Source organism: Euleptes europaea, chromosome 8 (genome assembly GCF_029931775.1).
Source record: "Euleptes europaea isolate rEulEur1 chromosome 8, rEulEur1.hap1, whole genome shotgun sequence".
Lineage (NCBI taxonomy): Eukaryota > Metazoa > Chordata > Lepidosauria > Squamata > Sphaerodactylidae > Euleptes > Euleptes europaea.
Window position 1 is genome coordinate 15,463,810 of NC_079319.1, and position 26,191 is coordinate 15,490,000.

Consider the following 26,191-nt stretch of genomic DNA (forward strand, 5'->3'; position numbering starts at 1 on the left):
TTTTCAGATGGGTCATTGTAGCTGAGACATGTTTATGTTTGCAGCTGGCCTTCCCTCTCCTCAGGATGGGGTACATTTTCATCCTCTCACCTCTGAGATGGGTTAGGGTGAAAGACAGTGATTTGCTCAAGGCCATCCAGAGAGCTTTATCACTGAACAGTAATCTAATCTAGGTCTCCCTGCGCCAACATTTCATCTACTATACCACAGATATCAAAAGCTTCTAAGCACTCCTTTTATGCTCCTTGCCCAAGGAAATAACTTGTTAAGTTTATTGTAGAAGAAGAAGAGTTGGTTTTTATATGCCGACTTTCTCTACCACTTAAGGAAGAATCAAACCGGCTTACAATCGCCTTCCCTTCCCCTCCCCACAACAGACACCCTGTGAGGTAGGTGGGGCTGAGAGTGTGACTAGCCCAAGGTCACCCAGCTAGCTTCATGTGGAGGAGTGGGGAATCAAACCCGGTTCTCCAGATCAGAGTACACCACTCCAAACCACCACTCTTAACCCCTAAACCACATAGGTCTTGCTCTTCCATTACAAAGCTCAGGGCAGTGTACATGGAGCTCCCAGTGGTTTCCAAGCTCTGTGTGTGTGTGTGCGTCATCAAGTCATAGACAACTTATGGTGACCTCATAGGGTTTTCAAGGCAAGACACATGCAGAGGTGCTTTGCCATTGCTTGCCTCTGTGTGTGCTGAGAGAGTTCTGATTGTTTCCACAGATGTCTGCAAAATGTATATTTTTACATCTCTGAAACAGTTAAAAGATCTTCAAGAATGGCACAGTAACCTTCTTCTTTATTTATGAAAAAGGTCCTCTAAAAATGCTGCTGAGATTGTAACAAAACGCATGAACTTTTATGGAGTAGCACAAGGGGCATGAAGCTTGCTCTCTTCCACGTTCAAAATCTCTGCACTCTGTTTAGGCAAGAAGCTGCCTAAACTGTCCCGAAAGCAAGGGTCTGGTTTGGGGTGGTGGTGGTTACTACCTTTTGTAGATGACCCTGGGAAGTTGCAAGAAATCAACACTGAGACTTACGAGACCCCAGAAGATCACAGGACTCCGGTCCGTTTCCAAACCCTGATCCTTGCAATCTGGCCTCTTGCTTGTCCACACCATCCCAAGTCCCAAGGATAGGTCTGTGAAGAATTCACCAGTTTTGAAGGCACATCTCTAGTCCTTACGGACTGCAGATAAGCTGAAAACATGCGGTCGATACCCAGTGATGGTTGCAGAAGCCAGTGTTTGGGCTTCAGCACTCTGAAAAACATCTGGTCTCTCCAAGGGGTTAGCAGAATCGATTGTGCGGCATGGATGAAGCAAGTCAGTTTGAACATCGGACCTTTTCGATTTGCACAAGCATAGATGTGTCTTTAGCGTATTCGACCAAAGCAGCTATCACTGTAGAAAAGGGAGGAAGGAACCTAGAAGCAGAACAGTCTACTTAGGAAAGGCACAAACTTAACCCCTTGTATAACTTTGCTGCTTGTTTGTGTAGTGTCCGAGCGCAGAGCAAGAACAGAAGAGGAAGCGTCTCTCTCAGGGCGCCATTTCCTCCATCACTTCCATGACGATGGTCCGAGGGCCGGTCAGGATGAGGTTGCTCACCGTCCGGTAGTCTGCATGGAGAACGTTGAGCCCGTTCACTGAAACCACAAACTGGCAGACCTAAGGAAGGGAGAAAGGAGCAAGGGGGTCACAGACTTGAGAGGGCATAACATCCTGCCCTAAGGTCAGGTGCCGCTGTTCGAGACCCCTGCACAAAAGGCACACGTTGACAAGGTGCCATTTTTATTGTAAAATTAATCTCCAGGCCCCTGATCATCCTCGTTGCTCTCCTCTGCACCTGCTCGATTCTGTCCACATCCTTTTTGAAGTGAGGCCAGGAGTACTGTGTGCAGTTCTGGGGGCCTCACTTCAAAAAGGATGTGGACAGAATGGAGTGGGTGCGGAGGAGAGCAACGAGGACGATCAGGGGCCTGGAGATTAAGCCTTATGAGGAAAGGCTGAGGGAGCTGGGAATGTTTAGTCTGGAGATGAGGAGGTTGAAGGGGGACATGATTGCTCTCTTTAAGTATTTGAGGTGCTGTCACTTAGAGAAGAGCTGTTCCTGTTGACAGCAGAGGATAGGACTTGCAATAATGGGTTTCAATTGAAGGAGGAAAGGTCCTGACTAGATATTAGGATTTTTTTTTTTTATGGTAATAGTTTTTCGACAGTGGAATCAGCTACCTAGGGAGGTGGTGAGCTCCCCCTCTCTGGCAGTCTTTAAGCAGCGGCTAGACGAACACATGTCAGGGATGCTCTAGGCTGATCCTGGTTTAAGCAGGGGGTTGGACTAGATGGCCTGCATGGCCCCTTCCAACTCTATGATTCTACGATTCTAAAATCCCCCAATTCGTTTGCAGTTTTAGAGTTAACCGCTAGCATTTGAGTACCTTTTCTTAAAAAATAAAGGAACTGTTCCAATGAGGATTCTTTGAATTTAACAAGCACAATGTACTAAACAAGAGAGGTTTTATGATGATGATAGTAAAAAAATTTTTAAAGGCTAGGGCTTTGGCAGCACTTGGCAAGAAGGAAGGATTGCAGCATTTAAGTGGAACGGTCCCAAAGCACTTCTTAATTTTATAGAGCTATGGGGCAAGCCTTAACCAAGGCCTCACAATAACCATCCACGTCAGTATTAACCAAAGAAGACATTTAAAGTTTTAATGTACAGCGGGGGGGGGGGGGGGGGAGAGAACAACAACAACAACACAATTCCCTAACAAAAACTGAGCAAAGCCTGATAATTTGTTCAAGATAATCAATATGAGAATATTAACATTAAGAACATATAGAGGTAAAACAGGGAAATATAACACTGTAGCATGAATACTATCATATGAAAATGAGAATTCACTAAGAGGTAAAGGAAAGGAGCCCCATGGCGCAGAGTGGTAAGCTGCAGTACTGCAGTCCAAGCTCTGCTCACGACCTGAGTTCGATCCCAACGGAAATGCTCCATGACAAATTTCTATCCTGAAAAGTGCTCCATGACTCAAAATGTTTGGGAGCCGCTGGTCTAATGTAATTATCTTGCAGGCAGCTTCTTCTATCTTCCCACCCATCAAGAGGGAAACTCTCCACACTACGGGGCTCATTCTGCACCAGCAACATCTTTGTCGCTCTCGTTATTGAACATCCAACTCAGGGAAGAATTCTTTGCAGCACAACAGCATCTGAAGTGCAGTCCTGAGCAGAGATCCACCCAAAATCCATTTAAGTCAATTGACTTAGAAGGGTTATAATTTCTGCGTACGATCGCACTGCTCATTGTGCGCGGAACTCTGAAAATGTCTCTCGCTAATGTGTAATTGGATAAAGAGTGGGCGGCGTGGGGGCAAGCAACGATCCAGCTCTCGCATAAACATTACATCCCCGGAGAATTAATGTTCTCTTTCGATCTTTACAAGCTGAAAGCCTGCCTGGTGTCGTACTGGAGACTTCGCAGAAAAATGTTTACTAGGCACTCGGGTTCAATTTGCACAGGCAAGCAAAACAACTTTGTTTATGGAATGGCAAGCATTCCTGGTGTTATTACTTCTGATCGGATGGTGCTATCCTCGTTCAGATAAAACCACCACCGAGAGGCAACTGCTTAGCGAGGAGAAAGAGGGAAATGGCCTGTTTGTATGTATGAAAGCTGTGTTTGGAACTAAAATACTGCACCTAAGTTCCATCGATTGCATTTAAGCTAGCTTGTACAGCTGACAGTCAGACAACACTTGGGACCCCACAAATGCAACATGTGTGCATAAAGGAGAAAAGTGCAGGCACTGGGAGAGTGCCTTCCTGGGTTTTTCCTTTGACTGTACTAGTTTCACACGGCCAAAGAGATAAGCCAGTTTAAACAGAACAGAGGGCTGTCACCTCAGCACATAAGATGAAGAATGAGCAGCGGACTCTGGTGAACTGGGTTGGTTTCCCCACTGCTCCACATGAAGCCAGCTGGGTAAGCTCTCCTTCCCTGGAGGTTTTTAAGCAGAGGCTAGATGGCCATCTGTCAACAATGCTGATTCTATGACCTTAAGCAGATCATGAGAGGGAGGGCATCTTGACCATCTTCTGGGCATGGAGTAGGGGCACACTGGGGGTGTGGGGGGAGGTAGTTGTGAATTTCCTGCATTGTGCAAGGGGTTGGACTAGATGACCCTGGTGGTCCCTTCCAGTTCTATGATTCTGTGACCTTGGGCTAGTCACAGTTCTCTTCGAGCTCTCTCCGCCTCACCTACCCGACAAGGTGTCTGCTGTGGGGAGAGGAAGGGAAGGAGATTGTAAGCCGGTTTGATTCTCCTTAAAAGGTAGAGAAAATCGGCATCTAAAAACCAACTCCTTCTTCTTCTTCTGTTAACGTCTAGATTTTTAAAAGCACATTTCTGAAACGTCAGCATTCTCGGCCCTATTATTTATGCGAGAATGGATGTCTATTTCAGTAGCCAGCAAACGTTCCCCCAAGAGTCAAAGGTCACAGCTGCGCTGTCTGGCAGGGTCCTGCAGCCGCGGTTGGGCTGCAGCCCAGGTTGGAATTTACAGGCTGAAAGAACACCACAAGCGGGGCTCTGTTTTGCGCTGGCAGCCCACAGCGAGGCCGCTTGGCACCCGCCTGAATGGGTGCAGCTGTTGCCGAGCCCCAGGCGAACGGGACCCTCACGCCCTCGTCCGCTGTGCATTTCAGCTCTAGATGCACACTAAGCAGCCGTCTACTAGTTGTCACTTTTATCTTCTCTCCCATAAAATGGAAGCAACAAAAAAGGGAGATTACTGTGTCTCAAGTGTACTTCCAGTGCAATAGGTGTATAGGTAGGGTTGCCAGGTCCCTCTAAGCCAGTGATGGCGAACCTTTTAGAGACCGAGTGCCCAAACTGCAACCCAAAACCCACTTATTTATCGCAAAGTGCCAACACGGCAATTTAACCTGAATACCGAGGTTTGCTCCCAGCTCGGCAAGGGGGGGGCACGGGGAATCCAGGGAAGGGGGGGGGCTTTGAATGGCTCCGTGCTCCCTTCAAAGCCCCCGCTGCCCCCGCGGGTGCCCACAGAGAGGGCTCGACGTGCCGGACTTGGCACGCGTGCCATAGGTTCGCCAACACGGCTCTAAGCCATCGTCGTGAGTTTTGGGCGGAGCCTGAGGAGGGGAGGGGTTGGGGAGGGGAGGGACTTCAATGCCATAGAGTCCAATTGCCAAAGCGGCCATTTTCTCCAGGTGAACTGATCTCTGTCGGCTGGAGATCAGTTATAATAGCAAGAGATCTCCAGTTAGTACCTGGAGGTTGGCAACCCTATGTATAGGCATGAGAAAGAGGGGGGGAAAGAGGTTTTTGGGGCAGAGCCTGAGGAGGGGAGGGGTTGGGGAGGGACTTCAATGCCGTAGAGTCCAATTGCCAAAGTAGCCATGTTCTCCAGATGAACTGATCTCTAAGGGCTGGAGATCAGTTGTAATAGCAGGAGATCTCCAGCCACCACCCGGAGGTTGGCAACCCTATGTATAGGCATGAGAAAGAGGGGGGAAACAGTGGGATAACACAGCTCTTCCACCTTTTCGTTGACATCTAGCAGCTTCTGTGCCGCAGTATGAATAAAATCTTAGGATTTCTTGCCGAAAGGGCAACAGTGTGCCGACCGGAAGATTCACAAGGCTTTGGAAGCTCATAGATGAAGACACAAGTAACATTTGTAGAGCAGTTTTGGCAGCTCCCTAGCCATATTAAATCCAAATCTACTATTTTGTTTTGTTTTGTTTTTGTTCTCCAGAATCAAACTCTGGAAACAAAAAAGGTTTGCAGCAATGATGGGTTTGGCACAGCCTGGCTTTGGCCGGAAAGAGCGGGGTAACAAATGGAAATAATAAATAAATACCTGGAGATTTTGGGAGTGGAGCCTGAGGAGGGTGGGGATTGGGGAGAGGAGGGGCTTCAGTGGGATAGAAGAAGAAGAAGGAGAAGACGACGACTTGGTTTTCATATGCTGACTTTCTCTTACCTTTTTAAGGAGAATCAAACTGGTTTACAATCTCCTTCCCTTCCTCTCCCTACAACATGGTGCTACTGCAGTCGTCTTGTTTGGGGGCTTCCTAGAGGCACCTGGTTGGCCACTGTGTGAACAGACCGCTGGACTTGATGGGCCTTGGTCTGATCCAGCAGGGCTTTTCTTATGTTCTTAACAGACATCTTGTGAGGTAGGCGGGGCTGAGAAGGTTCAGAGAAAACTGTGACCAGCCCAAGGTCACCCAACTAGCTTCATGTGTAGGGGTGGGGAAACCAACCTGGTTACCAGATTAGAGTCTGCTGCTCATGTGGAGGAGTGGGGAATCGAACCCAGTTCTCCAGATTGGAGTCCACCGCTTTTAACCACTACACCATGCTGGTAAAATAGAGTGGTATTATAGAATACAGCGCACCTTCCAATGTGGCCATTTTCTCCAGGTGAACTGATCTCTGTCACCTGGAGATCAGTTGTAATCCCAGGAGATCTCCAGCCGCCACCTGGAGGCTGGCAACCCTACTCCAAAGGGATATTCTGGGTTGGGATTTTCAAATTATTCCCCCCCACTCCATGACCCTTGCAGACTGTCAGACTGTAGTCAATAATAAGGAAAAAAATCACCCCAGATTTTAGGAAAGGGTCTGGTTCAGAGTCCATACAACAGCAAAAATGAAATAGCAGTCCCTAGCTTTGGGCGAAAACGCACGGTCGATTTAGCCTCCTTTATTCCCTGTTTCAGCCAGGATTCAGCCAGGATCTAATGCATGCGTTTTGCCGAACGTGCGTTCGATCCTGGCTGAATCCTGGCTGAAACAGGGAATAAAGGAGGCTAAAGGGACCGTGTGTTTTCACCCTATACCTGCTCTTCCCCTTAAAAACCAGCTCTGTTTTTTTTCACGGTGCACATGTCACTATCATATTTGGCAGCCCATCAAGATTTTAGAAAAGGGGGGGGGAAACCCTGAGCAGGCAGTTTTATAGTTCTCCCACTGGAAACAGACAACAGGCCTCATCCTGTCCATTTCTGTGCCCTTTCATATCTAGAACAGGGGAGAGTGCCAGAGCATGCCGCAATCGGCATTATCGCTGTGTCAATATTTACCTCACTTCAGTTTCAGTCAGGCGATACCAAGCCCAGCCCTGTAAGGTAGCTGAAGTGACAAAGGAAGGCTGTTCGTTCTCACCAAAACAATTGCCAAAGAGCTGTTCGGTACCAAAAGGGCCTGTCGTTTTATCGCGGGGTTGCCAAAAAAAAAAGCACGAGCCCAGCACAGAGCCAACCGGAGACAGCAAACGCCTGTCTTCCTCCTCCATTCTTTTCCAGCGTTCCGGAAGCAAAACCCATTACCTGCTCTGAGAAAGGGGGGTTGCCAATCGCCAGGTGCAGGCTGGAGTTCTCCCAGAATTACAACTGACCTTCCAGACTACCCACTTTCCCCTGAAGGAGATGGCGACTTTGGAGGGTGGGTTTTAGGCATCCCGCCCCTGCCGAGATCCCTCCCCGAACTCTGCCCTCTCCGGGCACTGCCCCCCAAATTTCCACAAGCACAGATGGCAATCGGCTGAGAAGAGGGCAAGGAGGGAACAGGCTGCAGTAATGCATATGGCAAACACACGTCATCTGTGCCGAAGGTCAGACCAGAACCAACGGGTTGAAATTAAATCAAAAGAGCTTCCGTCTAGACATTAGGAAGAATTTTCTAACCTAACTGTTCAGAGAGAACTGTGACTAGCCCATGTGGTTCCTCAGTGGAACAGGTGGTAAGCTCTCCTTCCCTGGAGGTTTTTAAACAGAGGCTAGATGGCAGCAATGCTGCCATCTCTCAGCAATGCTGATTCTGTGACCTTGGACAGATGATGAGAGGGAGGGCATCTTGACCATCTTCTGGGCATGGAGTAGGGATCACTGGGGGTGTGGGGGGGAGGTAGTTGTGAATTTCCTGCATTGTGCAGGCGGTTGGACTAGATGGCCCTGGTGGTCCCTTCCAACTCTATGATTCTATGCTTCCCTTGTGATCTAGCATCTGTTTCCAGTGCTGAGATCCAACCCCAGAAGATACAAAAGTGTACAGATGGCAGGGCCCCTAAGCAATGGCAGAGCATGCATTTACCTCACCACTAACTGTAGAGTAGGGACCCCCAGCGTTTTTCAGCCAGCGGGCATCTTTGGAATTCTGACACACAGCCGTGGGCGCAATCACAGGCAGTGGAGGCAACCGCAAAGTGGTTGCCACAGGAGGCAGAACCAACCACAAAACATCAGGGAACAGAAAGTTGTATGTAAGTCTAACAGTAACTCTTCAAAATTTCAGGCAGAAATCCGCTAAACAGGCTGTCTTTTAATGTAAAGGTAAAGGTAGTCAGTCCCCTGTGCAAGCAACAGGACATTACTGACCTATGGGGTGACGTCACATCATGACGTTTACTAGGCAGACTATGTTTTACGGGGTGGTTTGCCATTGCTTTCCCCAGTCATCTACACTTTACCCCCAGCAAGCTGGGTCCTCATTTGACCGACCTCGGAAGGATGGAAGGCCGAGTCAACCTCGAGCCGGCTACCAGAAACCGACTTCCGTCGGGATTGAACTCAGGCCGTGAGCAGAGCTTTTGACTGCAGTACTGCAGCTTAACACTCTGCGCCACGGGGCTCTCTGTCTTTTGATGTATACAGCCAATAAAGTCCTGCTGGGCAAAAGCCCCACCAAACTCTGCCCACTTTCTGAAAGCATTTGGCTGGCACCAGGACAGATGTTGGTGGACAACGTGGCCCCCACGGGAACCACACTGGGGACCCCTGCCATAGACAGTCCCATACATAATGAATTTGGGGTGGGGGGAGGAGTCAGGAATCAAATGCCTGGTGTTTCCCACTGTCTCTTTTTCACTAGAAATTCAGCACCAACGTTCCCCCCTTTTGCCATAAAGGAATGCTTTAGGCTTTGCTCCAGAACTCCAGATTGATTAGTTTTGGATAACTCTCTTCCTCGCCCCCAGCCTCAAAAAATATAAGAAGCTTTGCTGGTCTTGCAGCATGTCGTCTAACCAGCATTTTATAACAAGAGACCATCGAGGGCATATGCTGAGCTGCAGGGCAGAAGTCCTACCCTCAGGGGTTTGCTCCTCATGGTGCCAGGAAGGGAAGTATAACATGCGGTGCATGGGGTGATCTTGAGTTTTTCTAAACAAATGCAGCCTGTGGCAGATGTCCAGAAAGAAGGAGGGAAGGAGGGGGGCCCTGCCTTGGAGCGGAAGGCTCTGCTCAAAAGCGTAACGCTGAACCTTGGCTTTTCTTCAGATTCTTGCCCTTTCCGTCCTCGCCAAGTTTTCTTGGTCTGGTTTCTTTGCTCGAGTGTTCCAAGCAACTCTGGCAGGGAGCACTGCTTAGAGGAGGACAGATGCCTCTTCACGGCCAGCTTTTATGACTGTGCTGAGTTTGAAGAAGCGATATGTTTGTGTGTATACACATGCACACACACCCACACACACTTCTAAAGGTGATTCACATTGGGAGAGGAAAGAGGAGAAGCGAACTTGCTTCCTACCTAGGGCATATTTGAATTCTGACATGAAAGCGCTTCATGAGAGCCAGTGTAGTGTAGCGGTTAAGAGCGGTGGACTCTAATATAAAGTTCACAGGGCTTGGTGTTGCTACCTACATGGAAATGCTTCCTGGGTATGACTTCTATTGCATTGGAAACAGCCCACAAAGCATGACAACTTGACTGTTTTTACTCGTGACGTTAAGACAGACTTACCTTGTGGAACTTCCTGCCCCAGGATGTGGTTATGGCTTTCAACTTGGAAGGCTTTAAGAGGGGAGTGGACATATTTATGGAGGAGAGGGCTACCCATGGCTACTAGTCAAAGTGGCTACTAGTCATGATGCATACCTATTCTCTCCAAGATCAGAGGAGCATGTCGAATATATTAGGTGCGGTGGAACACAGGCAGGATGGTGCTGCTGCAGTCGTCTTGTTTGGGGGCTTCCTAGAGACCCCTGGTTGGCCACTGTGTGAACAGACTGCTGGACTTGATGGGCCTTCATCTGATCCTCTTATGTTTTTTATGTTCTTACCTTCATTCCTGCTGCAGCTGCTGGGCCACTGGGGTCCACAGCTTGAATATGGCAGGGCTTGCTCCCTCGCACTACGAACCCCCACCCGACAGCATCGCCTATGATCTTGAGAGAGAGGAAGAGAGAGAACGCATGCTTTAACCCTCTTGTCTGTGCAGTTTCAGCAGCAAAACAAAATCAACAAAAGTGCAGCCAATGTTTACTTGGTCCTGCCAACACCCACAGAGTCAACCGATTCCCACCCAAAGAGGCTCAAACTGGTTGGTAAAGTGAGTGACTCTGGTATAGGAGCTTCCCCATACTTACAGCTCACCCCACTGTTTCAATGGGGCAGGGATCTAACAAAAGTAATATTTAGAATTAATACAAACTATTTAGTCAAGCTATCTGAAAAGCCATTTCAGTACATGGATGAATATAAATACTGTGGAGATCTGTATTATGTTATTACACATCTTATTATATATTGCCTATATTTGTATTTAGCATTGCATTTTTTATCTATTCTGGAGCAATAATATGTTTATTATTATTTGTTTACTATGTTATCTTTAAAGGAGACAAAATAAATATATCACTCCCTGGATAAAGCAACTAAAGACACTTTCTGAGAAGTGGATACTGCCTTATCTGCTGCCAAGTAGATTGGTCAATTGCGTGAGCGACGTGGCAACCTTTCTCTTTATAATGACAAGGAAAAATTAAATTTCATTTCCCCTTGTTAAAGTGTGAAATGGTTGATGAATAGCCAATGGCTGTTAAATCTAGGGGAAAGGAAATAAAGGAGACTTTGGCTTGGGGGTCCTTCTGTATCATTTACAGTACATGTTTTGTTTTTATTATATAATAATATTTTTTTAAAAAAGAATGAATACAATGTACACAAATATATCAGGGATGGGAGGGAAAAGAAAGAAACAACTAGTGATGTATTTTAAAGTGTTATAAGTAGCCTTGAGGACTTCACAGTGGAAATGGAGGGATTATACCTATTAATATTATATTCATTATATAATTATTATTACTAAAAAGACAGTCATGTTAGGAAAAGGTGAGGGCAGCAGGAAAAGAGGAAGACCCAACAAGAGATGGATTGACTCAATAAAGGAAGCCACAGCCTTCAGTTTGCAAGATCTGAGCAAGGCTGTCAAAGATAGGACATTTTGGAGGACTTTCATTCATAGGGTCGCCATGAGTCGGAAGCGACTTGACGGCACTTAACACACACACACACACACACACTAAAAGGAAGTATTTCTTCATATAGCACATAGTTAAATTGTGGAATGTGATGCCATAGAACATGGTCATGTCTGCCAAATTAGAGGCCTTTAAAAGGGGAGTGGGAAGAGCCCCCTGGCGCAGAGTGGTAAGCTGCAGTACTGCAGTCCAAGCTCTGCTCATGACCTGAGTTCGATCCTGAAGGAAGGTAGCTGGCTCAAGGTTGACCCTGCCTTCCATCCTTCCGAGGTCGGTAAAATGAGTACCCAGCTTGCTGGGGGTAAAGGGAAGACGACTGGGGAAGGCAATGGCAAACCACCCCGTAAACAGAGTTGGCCGATACAAATTATCCCATGAACAAAATGGCCTATTCTTGAAGGTAACAGAAGAGCACCAAGCAAAGTAGAGACATACTGTAAAGGTTTTCCTGGCATAAGGTGCCCCGGGCATCAGAAGTTCCTCAGCAGTCACTGGCCTCTTTAGCACTGTGAAGAAACATGGAAAGTGTTAAATAAATGCTCTTCTTGGAGGCTGGGACTGAATCAATGAGAAGACATGTATGGCCTGCTTTTTCTGAGCTTCCACAGTGTTTCATTGATAGGGTAACCAGCTCTGAGTTGGGAAATACCTGGAGATTTGGGTGATGGAGCCTGAGGAGGGCGGAGTTTGGGAAGGGAGGGACTTCAATGGGGTATAATGTCATAGAGCTCACCTTTCAAAGTGGCCATTTTCTCCAGGGAAACTGATCTCTGTTGCCTGGAGATCAGTTGTTAATAGCAGGAGATCTCCAGCCACCACCTGGAGGCTGGCAATCCTATATCATTGTTCAGCAACAAACATGGAGAAACTGTTTTGCCAGTGCTCCTTTATCACCACTGGACCAAACAGATGGGAATCACTGCTGTTCCCTAGTTCCCCTCGCTCCAATCTGAACAATATTTTACATCTTTTTACTGAGCCTCAGTTCAGACATTGGCTATGTTCAGACATCATGGACAAACTTTGGTTCATTTGTGATAAGACTGAATTGTTGAAGTTTTTGAACTCATGTATTCTTTTCCCCCTTCCTTCCCTTGTGCATAGTGCTGGCTGAAGTCTTTCTGATTTGACACAAACCACAGTTTAGCATCAAGTCTGAATCTGGCACAGAGACAATCCTGGTTTGTTTCTTGTCTATGGAATGAGAATCTAAATGAGAATAATTTGGTTTGTCACTATGCAAGTAAGAAACCAAACTACAGTTTGATCTTTTGCCCGAGTTGAATTTCATAGCAAACTGAGGTTTGTATCGAACCAAAAAGTTTTCCCTCTGTGCTTCATATGTGAGGGAAGGAAAGAGGAAAGGGGAAGGATTGCACAAAGGACTTCAGGGCCTTGCTCTCCTAATGAACAAACATGATGTGGGAACAGGATTCACACTGGTCTCCCCCCATCTGTATGGGAAGGGAGAAGATGCTGGGCTTGGGTAAAAATTACCTGCCTGAGGGCCAAGAGGAAAAGCAAAAATGATCCAGGATACCCACCCTGTGTCTTGTGCAACAGTCATACAAGAGTTGTGGGTTTTCTTCAGTTCCTGCATGCACAGTGCATGATTCTGATCACAACTGTGGTACACACAAAGAAAGTCCTGTCCCCCCTCAACTGCTCCATTGTTCTGACCTGCAGTGGTCCCAAGGATGCATTATTTGGCCTGCTGGGGAAATTGACACGTACCCCTCCCCTCAGCTTCAGGTCCGGAAAATGGCATGATCTGAATCAGGCACCATGCGCATAGGAATTGAGAGCCTGCGACTCACACATGACTCTTAGAAGACACAAGATGGGGACCCTAGACCCAACTTATGTACTTATGTGTAGATTGGCTTTTGAGTAACACAGAACTTTTATGTGGCGGCCTTGTTTATTTAAGAATGAGGCAATAAAATGAACAGAGACCTGCAGAGTTCAGAGGACATCTGCATGTTCACAGACAGGCAAATAAGCTATGTATGTGTCATTTGTCAAAAATCCATGCAACTTGTTGGGGCAGGGGGTATTTGTGGAAAACACATTGTATAGTTTTAAACCACAATCTCATTTAAACACAGTGCCCAAGTAATCCAGGGTTAAAAGACCTGGATGTCAAGACTCCATGCCTCTTGATAGCTCATAGTTCAGAGTGACAGTAAGTCCTATAAAGACGCAGAATAATTTCACTCATTTAGTCTAGTCCTACACATATTCAGTTAGATGTACTCCCCACTTAGAGCCGAACTACATATTATGCCAGCAAAAAAGGGCTCTGACTTTTCCCTCTGTGTTTCCCTTTCTTTCCCCTTGAGATTCCCTCCCCCTGCCTTTCTCTGAAGCTTTTCCTCCATTACATCGAAATCTTGTGCACTTTCTTTTGTCTTGGCAAGAGTGGGCGTCTTTAAGGAGTGTGTATCCTTCACAAGCCATTATCTAAACCCAAAAAGGTAAAACTGTGCAGGTGCCCTTTGGAAGGAAGGGAACTTCGTTTCGCGTTCAAAGGTTAATTTTGATGTCTGGCTGCTGAAGCTAGAATACATTAATGCAGAAGATGTGAGGAAGGGAGCCACAAAATTGTTCTTTGATATTCAAATCTCCCTTTGGAATGAATGAAGAGAGACTGGCGGTAATATATTTCTTGATTGTCCTTGGTTTTCATTTCAGGAAGAGCAGCAGGAATGGGTGATCCTTCCTCTTTCTGGAGACACAGAATTATTTAGAAAGAAAACAAGCTCTGACACTGGCTCCTTTCATCCTGCTAAAGAGGGACTTGTCAAATACCAATGAGTGCAATGGCTGGAAATATTCCTAATTCTTTGCACTCACAGCTTTATCGCTTTGTTGCTTTCCTCTTTCAGGAGCTGCCCTGTTTAATTAACTGCCCGTAATAAATCATATGTGCATTTGCTGTCACAGAACTGTGTTTCATCTGAGTAATGCAAAATATTATAGTGATCCACAAACCAGTTCAACCAGCTGTAAACTGGGATTTCCCCCTAATTAAAGGCCAATTTCCCCAGCTGATAGATGTGGAGACCTGAGCTGCCACTGTCACATCAACATGCTGGTGACACACAAAAGGTGTGAGTAGATAGGTCAGTGCCCTGATCTGGATGGCCCAGGCTATCCTGATCTCATCAGATCTCAGAACCTATGCAAGTTTGGCCCCGGTTAGTTCTTGGATAGGAGACCGCTATGGAATACCAGGCAACAGCAAACCATTTCTGTTAGTCTCTTGCCTGGAAAACCCTACTGGGTTGCCATAAGTCAGCTGCAACTTGACTTCTGGTCAATTCGATATTACACTGGTTTATGTCCAGCGTATCTCCCGGCAGATTTAAACCTCAGGGTTTTATGCTGGACATAAACCAGTGTGATATCCAATCGACCACTAGAGGGAGCAAAACACGAGTGGAACAGTACCCTCCCCCCACCCCCTATGAAACAGGAACTTATAAACGAGGAAAATGAGAATGTGGAAAATGTCCCAATCTACTTTGCAACTGGCTTTTACTGAGGACATTAACGCATGGGCAGAATGTTCCTGGTTCGCTCCTCTGTTATCCCACAATATTTTAATCCCACAATATTTAAGTCTGGATAATCAAACGCATGACGCCAGCCTATCCCACATTAAGTCTGAAACAAGTAGCTGCTGGAGGCTCCCCGTGCGTTTGAATCAACCATATAATGTGGGATAGTTCGCAATGCGGGATAGCAGGGGAGTGACATCGCCCAAGGATTGGCTGAGGAGTTATCCAATCAAAGGGCGATTCTCCCCCTTTTTTTTTCTTTGAACGCCAGCGTTCCGGTATACCATCGTCTCAACCTGTTAATTAAAAAAAGGCGGGACGGGAGACCGGAAGCAGCAATTGCTCGCACAGGAAAGGGGGCGGGACGGGGGACGGGAAGCGGCAATTGCTCGCGCAGGGAAGGGGGCGGGACGGAGGAGACCGGTAAGGAGCATTAGTAGCGAGCTAGCCGAGCAATTACACGCACGTCGGCGTTCCGGTAATGTAGCGGAATTAAAAAAAAGTAGCGGATTAGAACCGAAAAGATCGCTATAAACCAGGGATTGATTAACCCGGGTTTTTTTGCCTTAATTCGCGACTAAGGTGGGTCCGATGCGCAGCCCTTGGACGGTCGTGCGTGTGGACCATGGAGATTCGCTACTATTAAGGCACAAAAGCGAGACAAATTGGCCGTGCGTTAAGCCCCTGAGTGAAACAGGAAAACCCACTTGCAAAGTGCACTGAAAATACATTATTCAACATGTGTGGAAGTGCCCACAGTCCAGCAACAGTAGCATCATGGGATCCTGCTGATCATGGAGTGCAACTCCAAATTGGTGGTATATATTAGTGTACAGCTGTCCTTAGTACCCCAAATCCCCCCAGACTCCTCCAAAGTTCTCTAGGCAGAGCAGACAGAAACAGTGATTTGTTTTCATTGTTCTCTGCAGAAGAGACAGCTGCCAGTGTTCTAATAGTTACCCATGCTGCCCTTACCGGATTTGGGGTTGCACAGGACCGGGGGACTGCTGCTGAGGGTCGGGCTGCTGCTGAAGTATCCGCTGCTCCCGCAACTGCTCATGCTGCTCCGCCGGACTGCAGAGATGATTTTTATCTCCTTGCTGGGGCTCACTTTCCAAGAGAAAAAAAATACAGAAGAAGTAGTAAATTATTCTTGCCTCTCGGAGTACAATTTTCCTTGAAGATCCTACCTCCATTCATGAGATCATTATCAGAACATCACCATCTACCATGCTGGGAGCCAGCGTGGTGTAGTGGTTAAGAGTGGTGGTTTGGAGAGGTGGACTCCAATCTGGTGAACCAGGTTGGTTTCCCCACTCCGCCACATGAAGCCAGCTGGGTGACCTTGGGCTAGTCACAGCTCTCTCTGAACTCTCTCAGCCCCACATACCTCACAGGATGTCTGCTGAGGAGAGGGGAAGGGAAGGTGGTTGTAACCAACCCAGTTCACCAGATTAAAGTCCACCCCTCACGTGGAGGAGAGGGGGATCAAACCCGGTTCTTCAGATTACAGTCCGCTGCTCCTAACCACTACACCACGCTGGCTCACCACACTGAGGTCTAGTGTACATGTGAGGCAAACCAAAGGTGATAAAATAAGCTCAGCCACTTCAGAAGGTAGGTGGGGTATGCCACAGTTGATGCTTTTCAGATAACAATCGCTCCGCAAATAACAATTTTTTTAAAAGGTTCAAGCCCAGTTTACTGCCCGCTGTGCTAGATGTTCAAGGAGTTTTAATACAGAGAACATTCAAAAATAGCATCCTCTTCCTTAGCCTGAATTGGTACTGTTGATTCCATCTCCTCAGAGCTCTGCCATCTCATAGAATCATAGAGTTGGAAGGGACCACCAGGGTCATCTAGTCCAACCCCCTGCACAATGCAGGAATTTCACAACTACCTCCCACACACCCACTCCAGTGACCCCTACTCCATGCCCAGAAGATGGCCAAGATGCCCTCCCTCTCATGAGCTGCCTAAGGTCATAGAATCAGCATTGCTGACAGATGGCCATCTAGCCTCTGCTTAAAAACCTCCAGGGAAGGAGCACTTACCACCTCCCGAGGAAGCCTGTTCCACTGAGGAACCGCTCTAACTGTTAGAAAATTCTTCCTAATGTCTAGATGGAAACTCTTCTGATTTAATTTCAATCCGTTGGTTCTGGTCCGACCCTCTGGGGCAACAGAAAACAACTCGGCCCCATCCTCTATATGACAGCCTTTCAAGTACTTGAAGATGGTTATCATATCCCCTCTCACTCTTCTCCTCTTCAGGCTAAACATACTTAGCTCCTTCAGCCTTTCCTCACAGGACTTGGTCTCCAGACCCCTCACCGTCTTTGTTGCCCTCCTCTGGACACGTTCCAGCTTGTTTACATCTTTCTTAAATTGCGGTGCCCAAAACTGAACACATCATTCTACTGCATGTGCCGACCAGGCCTGAGTCTTGGCTGAAAATGCAGGGATTTCAGTCCACTCCGACAATCACAACCAACATTTTTGTTGGCCCTGAAAATGAAGGATTCGGCAGCCATCTTTAGCTCTAACCAAAAACATACCAGAAAGGAAACTGGTGAGTTTTTTGTTGTCGTGATTCTGCTTGCGCAGGCAGAAGGGGCTGTCGTGACTCTCTGGGATCAAGCGGGACTTCTCAGAAAGCAGCTCCATCAACCGTCTCCTCCGACGGAAGTTCATACGAAACTGGAAGAGCAGGTTGCTGTCTACAAAATGGTTCTTGTTGGACACTGAGAAGGAAGGAAAGAGAGAGAAACGAATAGATCTCGCACGGCAGGTTATCAAAGTCAGGATGGAACTAATAAGCCCTGGGCTGGGGTTGAACACATGAAGCTGCCTTATACTGAATCAGACCATCAAGGTCCATCAAAGTCAGTATTGTCTACTCAGACCGGCAGCGGCTCTCCAGAGTCTCAGGTAGAGGTCTCTCACATCACCTACTTGCCTAGTCCCTTCAACTGGAGTTGCCAGGGATTGAACCTGGGACCTTCTGCATGCCAAGCAGATGCTCTACCACTGAGCCACAGCCCCTATTTACAGAACACGAGTCATTCACTCCCAAATTCTCGCATGTGTGAGTGAAGCAGGCTTTAGTCAAGGGCAGACAAGTGGGAAGGAGCCATGGTCCAGTGGGTAGAGCCCATGCTTTATATGGGGAAGAACACATGCTTTTGGCATTCAGGTCCAATCCTTGGCTTCTCCGGTTAAAGGATCTCCAAGGATGCTGTGAAAGATCTTTCTCAGGGCGAAAACGCACGGTCGCTTTAGCCTCCTTTATTCCCTGTTTCAGCCAGGTTTCAGCCAGGATCGAACGCACATTCGGCAAAATGCATGCGTTAGCACATTACCTTTGATACTTTTTGCAGGACAATGATTCAGCTCAACCCAACCCCTTTCTGACTATATATTACTCTTCCTACACACTTGACACTGAGAGACCCTGTCCTTCACTGTTACTCCTCTGAAGATGCGTGCCACAGCTGCGGGAGAAACGTCAGGAAAGAAAATACAAAGACCACGGTCACACAGCCCGGATAACCTACAAGAACCAATGAACTCTGACCATGAAAGCCTTCGACAATATTCTAAGGCAGCATAACCCAACTTCATCTGTCTGTGAAAAGGCTGTTAAAGTAATAAGTTGGAGGGACCCAGGATGGGGTGGTGAGCGCACAGAGCAACAGGACCGGAAGTCAGGTTGACTTAGGGTTGCCAGGCAAACAGCAGGAGATGGGGTGTGTGATTGCTGCCCCCAGCATAATAACATCACTTTCCGGATCACGGAAAGTCCCTCCCCTCTCCAAACCTCACCCTCCTCAGGCCCTGCCCCCAAATATCCAGGTTATTTCCAACCCGGAGCTGGCAACCCCACTGCTGCAACATCTGGAATAATCACTTGGAATTCAGTAGGGCTGGGTGCACGGCACAGCAGAGGTAATCCTAACAGACTATGGCAACCCAGTCTCCTGATACACACTCCCAGGTTGTTCAGTTGTTGTTCCGAGGTACCTGGTGGGCACCGTTGTGACAGCTTCACCCCCACCCTCTTGTCGTGCTCAGCCTCGGTAAGGCATGCAAGGTAAGTTTGTTCTTCCCGGACAAAATCCTGCACAACAGATGTTAAAGACAGGCTTCGATATGATACGTTTTGTGCTCCCTCATTCAGGTGTTCCCCATCCTTCACCCTAAAGGCAATGGCACCTTCTTTTAGCCAGGTGTGTGCTCCAACTCCCTGCTGTGGTAATTCCTGGAAAGACGCCCTGCCCAGCTTGAGTAAACAATTGCTGCCAAGAATAATTATCCCTCTCCTTTAAACAAGCAGCTTTAAATAACTTCTTCTGCCCAGTCCTCACGCTGGTTTTATTCAAGACTGCATTTGATCAAAGCGGTTGCAAACTGTGATTTTAAAACGTTGGTTTAATGATTTTTTAATGAATTTTATAAATATTGTAAGCCGCCCTAAGCTCCATATGGAAGAAAGGCAGCTAATAAATATTTTAAATAAAAAAGAAATATCTAAAGTAGAGTCTCCAGCACTGAACTAGGCATCATGATATTTGTTTGAAGAGTTGGTTTTTATATGTCGACTTTCTCTCCCTTTTAAGGAGAATCAAACCGGTTTACAATCTCCTTCCCTTCCTCTCCTCACAACAGGCACCTGGTGAGGTAGGGGGGGCTGAGAGAGTTTGGAGAGAACTGTGACTGGCCCAAGGTCACCCAGCTGGCTTCATGTGTAGGAGTGGGGAAACCAACCCAGTTCACCAGATTAGAGTCTGCCACTCATGTGGAAGAGTGTGGAATCAAACCCACTTCTCCAGATTAGAGTCTGCCGCTCTTAACCACTACACCACACTGCCTCTAAATGCTGACCTTGATTGACCAATGGTCTGACTCACTATAAGGCAGCTGACTTGCTATAAGAGCCAGAGTTGTGTCGTGGTTAACAGCGGTGGTTCGGAGCGGTGGTCACTGACCTGGAGAACCAGGTTTGATCCCCCACTCCTCCACATGAGCGGCGGCTAATCTGGTGGACTGGATTTGTTTCCCCACTCCTACACATAAAACCAGCTGGGTGATCTTGGGCTAGTCACAGCTCTCTCAGCCCCACCTACCTCACAAGGTGTCTGTTGTGGGGAGGGGAAGGGAAGGTGATTGTAAGCCAGTTTTATTCTTCCTTAAGTGGTAGAGAAAGTCGGCATATAAAAACCAACTCTTCTTCCTGTGTGTTCCCTCTGTGTGGGCTGTCCCACTCACACCGATGATCTTCCACCTTGTTCCTACACTGTACTGTATGGACTATCAGGGATCTGAGTGGAGGGAAACTGATTATATGGAAATTAAGAAAATGGGGAAAAAATGGTGGCTGCCAGATTTGTCTTATTTCATGTGCTAATGAGTAGGCCAACCGCTACATACTCTGCCATTTGTATCTGGAACCCACCACACGCAGTTATCATTATTAAACTGCATCGGAGAGGCCAGGATCCCTTTTATCTTTTTTCCATTTTCCAGCTTGTTTCTCTGCCAGCATCCTTGGCTCTTCACACCAGGTGTGCTTTCCAATTCCCCCCCCCCCCAGGCCTTCATTAAAGCCGAGCAGTTTCGAAATTAAAATCACAGAGGATGTTACATTTTGCAGCAATTCATTTCCTAGTTCCAACCTTCTAATTACACTATAGATGCTATCTGACTTCATTACAGAGAGTGCAGATGATCTCATCACTTTCAGTATATGCAGTTAACAATTGGGGGGGGGGTTGTGACAAAGTTTCAGCATCTGCCTAGGCAGCCCCCAGCTTAAATTCCTCATTAGTTGCCTCTCTTCCCTCTCTGTGCAGACAACTTCCTTTTGCTTTCTGCTTGAGGGCAACATGTTAAGTGTTCTGCAATTGTTCTTATTTATTACAAAACTCAGCTGCGGGGATTGCAATTTAAACTGAAGGGGCTAGGGCAGAAAGGAGTGACTATTTAACTCGCACCTTTTCTCCTGACCTCATTTTCCCACTGAAAATGGCCATCCCCTGTTTTTACCTCCACTGGGGAAAGGAAAATCTTGTCCGATTAATTCCTCCCCATGGGGATAAAAACAGCTAGGGCCTGGGGATAGGTTCAGAATAAGAAAACTGTGCAAGAGAAAGGATCACCCCCCCACACACATGCTCCTATCAAAATTGGGGTCCCCTTTACAGCTACAGATTTTGAGGGGAAATTTAAATGTCAGACCAACTGGAAGATCTGATCTAACCTTGAATGGCTGCCAACCTCCAGGTGGGGCCAGGAGATCTCCTGGAATCACAAACAATCTCCAGACTACAGAGATCAGTTCCCCCGGAGAAAACGGCTGCTTTGGAAGGTGGAGTTCATGGCATTATACCCCATCTGGGGCCTTCCCAAACCCCACCATCTTCAGGTTCACCCCCAAATCTCCAGGAATTTTCCAGACAAGAGTTGGCAGTCCTACTTCCCACTCCAGTATGAAAGCTTCATTCCTGTAAGCAGGACTATCAAGCTCCTGTCTCAAAATCTCAGCCTAGATCTACTGAATATCCACTTTCTGTGTTTTCATTTAAAAAACAAACAAACTTGGCCCAATACACACACCAAATAAATAAATAAATTTATTTGCAGCTAGTATGCCAGATGAAAGAGGTAAGCACACATACCAGATATCTAAACCTGAATTTATTTGCCTCTCTCACTTTTAGAGAAGCCACCAGGAAGTTGTTTAAAAAACAAAACAGAAAAGACCAGCTACATTTTAAAACTTCATTCAAAGATCATCGCTGTAGAGAACAGCAGAGCTTTCAGGCTCTCTTTATCTTTTGTCCATAATGTCTGTGAATTTCCTAGGAGCTTATTAGAGGAGCCAATTTTTCTAAAAGCAGGTACATTTTTTTGCGAATGCATGCAATGTCCTGGAAAAATAATGGCACTTGCGCCCACACTTGTTAAAGGCATTTCCTGGCTTTTACATTAAACATACAACTGAGGCAGAGAGCTCCCTCCCCAATTCCTCTAAAAGGCCTTCTGATCTAATGTTGCATCTGCAGATGTGATTTACGCAGTGGCATCTATTCAGAATCCAGACTCTTCTGTTAAAAATCTAGACATTCTGTTTCCAAAGCTCATAAGAACATAAGAAAAGCCATGCTGGATCAGACCAAGGTCCATCAAGTCCAGCAGTCTGTTCACACAGTGGCCAACCAGGGGCCTCTAGGAAGCCCACAAACAAGACGACTGCAGCAGCATTCTCCTGCCTGTGTTCCACAGCACCTAATATAAAAGACATGCTCCTCTGATCCTGCAGAGGATAGGTATGTATCATGACCAGTATCCATTTTTACTAGAATCCATGAATAGCCCTATCCTCCATGAACATGTCCACTTCCCTCTTAAAGCCTTCCAAATTGGCAGCCATCCCCACATCCTGGGGCAGGGAGTTCCACAATTTAATTATGAGTTGTGTGAAGAAACTCTTCCTTTTATCTGTTTTGAATCTCTCACCTTCCAGCTTCAGCAGATGGCCCCGTGTTCTAGTATTATGAGAGAGGGATAAAATCTTCTCCCTGTCCACTCTCTCCATGTGTGTGTAAAGTGCCGTCAAGTCGCAGCTGACTTATGGCTACCCCTTTTGGGGTTTTCATGGCAAGAGACGAACAGAGGTGGTTTGCCAGTGCCTTCCTCTGCACAGCAACCCTGGACTTCCTTGGTGGTCTCCCATCCAAAGACTAACCAGGGCTGACCCTGCTTAGCTTCTGAGATCTGACGAGATCAGGCTAGCCTGGGCCATCCAGGTCAGAGCACTCTCCATACCATGCATAATTTTATAGACCTCTTTCATGTCTCCCCTTACCACCTTCTTTCCAAGCTAAACAGCCTTAAACGTTTTAACCGCTCCTCACAGGGCAGTTGCTCTAGCCCCCTGTTCCTTTTGGTTGCTCTTTTCTGACCCTTCTCAAGCTCTGCGATATCCTTTTAATCTGAATTATTTAGCCATGCATTTAAAATGTCCCCAGTATTGCAGCTAACTTTTCCAACAGGCCTGAGGAACAAAACCTAGAACTGGACTGGGCAGACAGGAGTGGATTTGATTCTTACTGGGTCACCAATGCAATGATTTAGTCTCCACCCCAATTGTGCCCCCTTACTAGGGTTGCCAGTTCCTCCCTACAATCATAGAATCATAGAGTTGGAAGGGACCACCAGGGTCATCTAGTCCAACCCCCTGCACAATGCAGGAAATTCACAACTACCTCCCACACACACACACACCAGTGACCCCCTACTCCATACCCAGAAGGTGGCCAAGATGCCCTCCCTCTCATGAACAGCTTAAGGTCATAGAATCAGCATTGATGACAGATGGCCATCTAGCCTCTGCTTAAAAACCTCCAGGGAAGAAGAGCTTACCACCTCCCAAGGAAGCCTGTTCCGCTGAGGAACCCTGACCACTGGTAGGGGGTGAGGTATTTAGGATTGCCTGCTCCAGATTGGGAAACTCCTGGAGATTCGGGGTGGAGCCTGGGGAGGACAGGGAGCCCAGTGGGGTGCAATGCCACAGAGTCCACCCTCCAAAGCACCCATTTTCTCCAGGAGAACTGATATCTGTAGTCTGGAGATGAGCTGTAATTCCAGGGGCTACCCAGGTCCCACCTGGAGGCTGTTTTCCCTGCCCCTTACACTTATAAGTGTATGGCAGCTATTTACTCTTATGGGGAAAGGAAAAGCACTGGAAGCAGAAGCAAAATCTGACACACTCCCCCCTCACCCACATACACCAGACCTAGCTGCCATCTGCATGGACACAAGGTAGAACCCCTGGCGGCAATACTCTTCTTCACCTGACAAACCTGAGAAGCCCTCGTGGCTCCACAACTCCACAGGACAACACCCAGGAGAAAAACAACCCATTGAAGGAAAGGGAAAGGGAAAGGTTTTTATTTCCCTAACCAGAACACAAATCTAAGAAGGAAACAGCAGAAATGGAACAGTCAGGCAATAAAATAGACAATAAATATGGCAACACACCAATAAACCTTCACAAGTCTAGGGGTATCTGTCTATTGGAGGGAGATTGGGGGGGGGGGGGAGAAGCTAGCAGAAAAACAGAAAAGGGCCAAAGAAAGTTATACTACACCTGATCCAGGAGAAAGGGGTGCCCAGTCCAGAGGGAAGGGATATGCTGTCAGGGACAACCCTGCTCTATATGGGAAAGCCAACCCAGGGCGGGGTGATTAGGTTACCTACCCAGAGTACCAGTTTGGGCCGATTTAACAAAGGATTTGATGGCTCCCTTAGGCTCTAGATTAAATTATGTTGGGGAGTGGAGGAGATATGACTTAAGTTGGAGGGCTTGCTTATTGTCATGCCTACCTGGGTCTTTTCTTGTGGTCAAAAGGGGCAGGGGCAGCTCCAGAGTCTGAATGGGGATTTGATTACAATGTTTCCATGAAGCTTTCAGGGAGGTGGGCTACACCCAGCCTGGGGCAACCTCTGCCTAGATCCAGGGACCTCAGTTTGATATTAAACAGAATATTTCTTCCAAGCCTGTGGCAGCCATGTCAGGGCAAACACAGGGGTCCCTGTGGGGGCATCTGTTCATTGGGTCACAGAGGATCCATATGCACTGAGGTTTTGGAGAACACCCTTCACCTTAATGGCATCTGACACAGTGCCAGAGCCTGGAGCTAGAGAAGAAGGTTGGCACTGTAGTTCTGATGGGCATACAGAGCTTTATGGTATCTGGCTAAAACTTTTATAAAAACACACACATGTTTTAGAGTTAAATTTTAGTTTCCATCACTGGAGTTCCATATAGATCAACATTCATGCAGGATCAGATGAGCATGCCTATTATATTAGGTGCTTTGGATCACAAGGTAGGACAATGCTGCTGCAGTCGTCTTGTTTGTGGGCTTCCTAGAGGCCCCTGGTTGGCCACTGTGTGAACAGACTGCTGGACTTGATGGACCTTGGTCTGATCCAGTATGGCCTTTCTTATGTTCATGCAACATATCATACAAGGGTGGGGTGAAGGACTCTCTTCATAAGGCTTCTGGCCTAGCCTTTTCCTTCCTGTGCTAGTTTTGTATGTACAGAGCAACTTCAGCTCTGCTCATCTCCACAACCAACTCACATTCCTTCCTGGGAATGAAGATGACAGGGAGAGGCCCTCCTGAATGTCCTATAAATCAACGAAGCTCATTTGGTGTGTACAGGAGACAGGGCCTTTTCAGTGGCAGCCCCATATTTATGGAACAACCTCCCCAGGGGGTTGCACCTGGCCCCCTCACTTTCGATCTTCAGGAGGCAGCTGAAGATGGTTTTATTTAGGACTGCATTTGATTAAAGCAGTCCTACACTGTGATTTTAAATTTTGGTTTTATGTATTTTTATGTGATCTATTTTATGTATTGTTTTAATATTGTAAGATGCCTTGCGCTCCATAAGGAAGAACGGCGGCTAATAAATGTTTTAAATAAAAATAAATAAAGAAGTAAATCATATCAGGACTTGCCTGGCAGACACAGGGTAAATACGCATGTTTAAAAGCAAGTCCAGATCCACCATGGTGTAGTGGCTGGTGTGTCAGACTAGGATCTGGGAGACCCAGGTTCAAATCCCCATTCTGCCATGGAAGCCATGCTGGGTAACCTTGGGCCAGTCACATACTCTCAGCCTCACCTACCTCACAGGGTTGTTGTGAGGATAAAATGGAGAAGGCGGGAATGGTGTAAGCCTTCAGAAGGCAGACAGCATGGCCAGGGGAAGGGGGCAGTTCCTTGGGGAAGAGTTCAAAGAGCAGAAGGCAGGTTTAGAGACAAAGGTTTTTGCCTGACTGTCCGGTAGGGTTGCCAACATCCAGGTACTAGCTGAAGATTTGCTGTTACAACTGATCTCCAGCCGATCGAGATCAGTTCACCTGGAGAAAATGGCAGCTTTAGCAATGGGACTCTATGGCACTGAAGTCCCTCCCCTCCCCAAACCACGCCCTCCTCAGGCTCCACCCCCGAAAACCTCCCGCCAGTGGCGAAGAGGGACCTGGCAACCCTACTGTCCAGACTTGGACTAGAGATAGGGTTGCCAACTGCCAGGTAGTAGCAGGAGATTTCCTGCTATTTCAACTGATCTCCAGCCGATAGAGATCAGTTCATCTGGAGAAAATAGCTGCTTTGGCAATTGGACTCTATGGCGTTGAAGTCCCTCCCCTCTCTAAACCCCGCCCTCCTCAGGCTCCGCCCCCAAAACCTCCCGCCGGTGGTGAAGAGGGATCTGGCAACCCTAACTAGAGAGGACATTCAGGTCCCTTC

General features: G+C 47.2%; 1 protein-coding gene across 1 annotated transcript in view; it reads right to left on the reverse strand.

Moving 5' to 3' along the window:
* Positions 1 to 1,466: 1,466 nt before the first annotated feature.
* DEPTOR (DEP domain containing MTOR interacting protein) overlaps positions 1,467 to 26,191 on the reverse strand; it is a 65,531-nt gene continuing 40,806 nt past the window's right edge. Inside the window, exons 5-9 of the mRNA XM_056854500.1 lie at positions 17,426 to 17,611; positions 15,844 to 15,978; positions 11,741 to 11,811; positions 10,106 to 10,210; positions 1,467 to 1,671 (exon numbers count right to left, since the gene is read on the reverse strand). Of these exons, the coding sequence (XP_056710478.1) occupies positions 1,543 to 1,671; positions 10,106 to 10,210; positions 11,741 to 11,811; positions 15,844 to 15,978; positions 17,426 to 17,611 (626 nt within the window). The 3' untranslated portion in view covers positions 1,467 to 1,542. The remainder of the gene's footprint in view (positions 1,672 to 10,105; positions 10,211 to 11,740; positions 11,812 to 15,843; positions 15,979 to 17,425; positions 17,612 to 26,191) is intronic.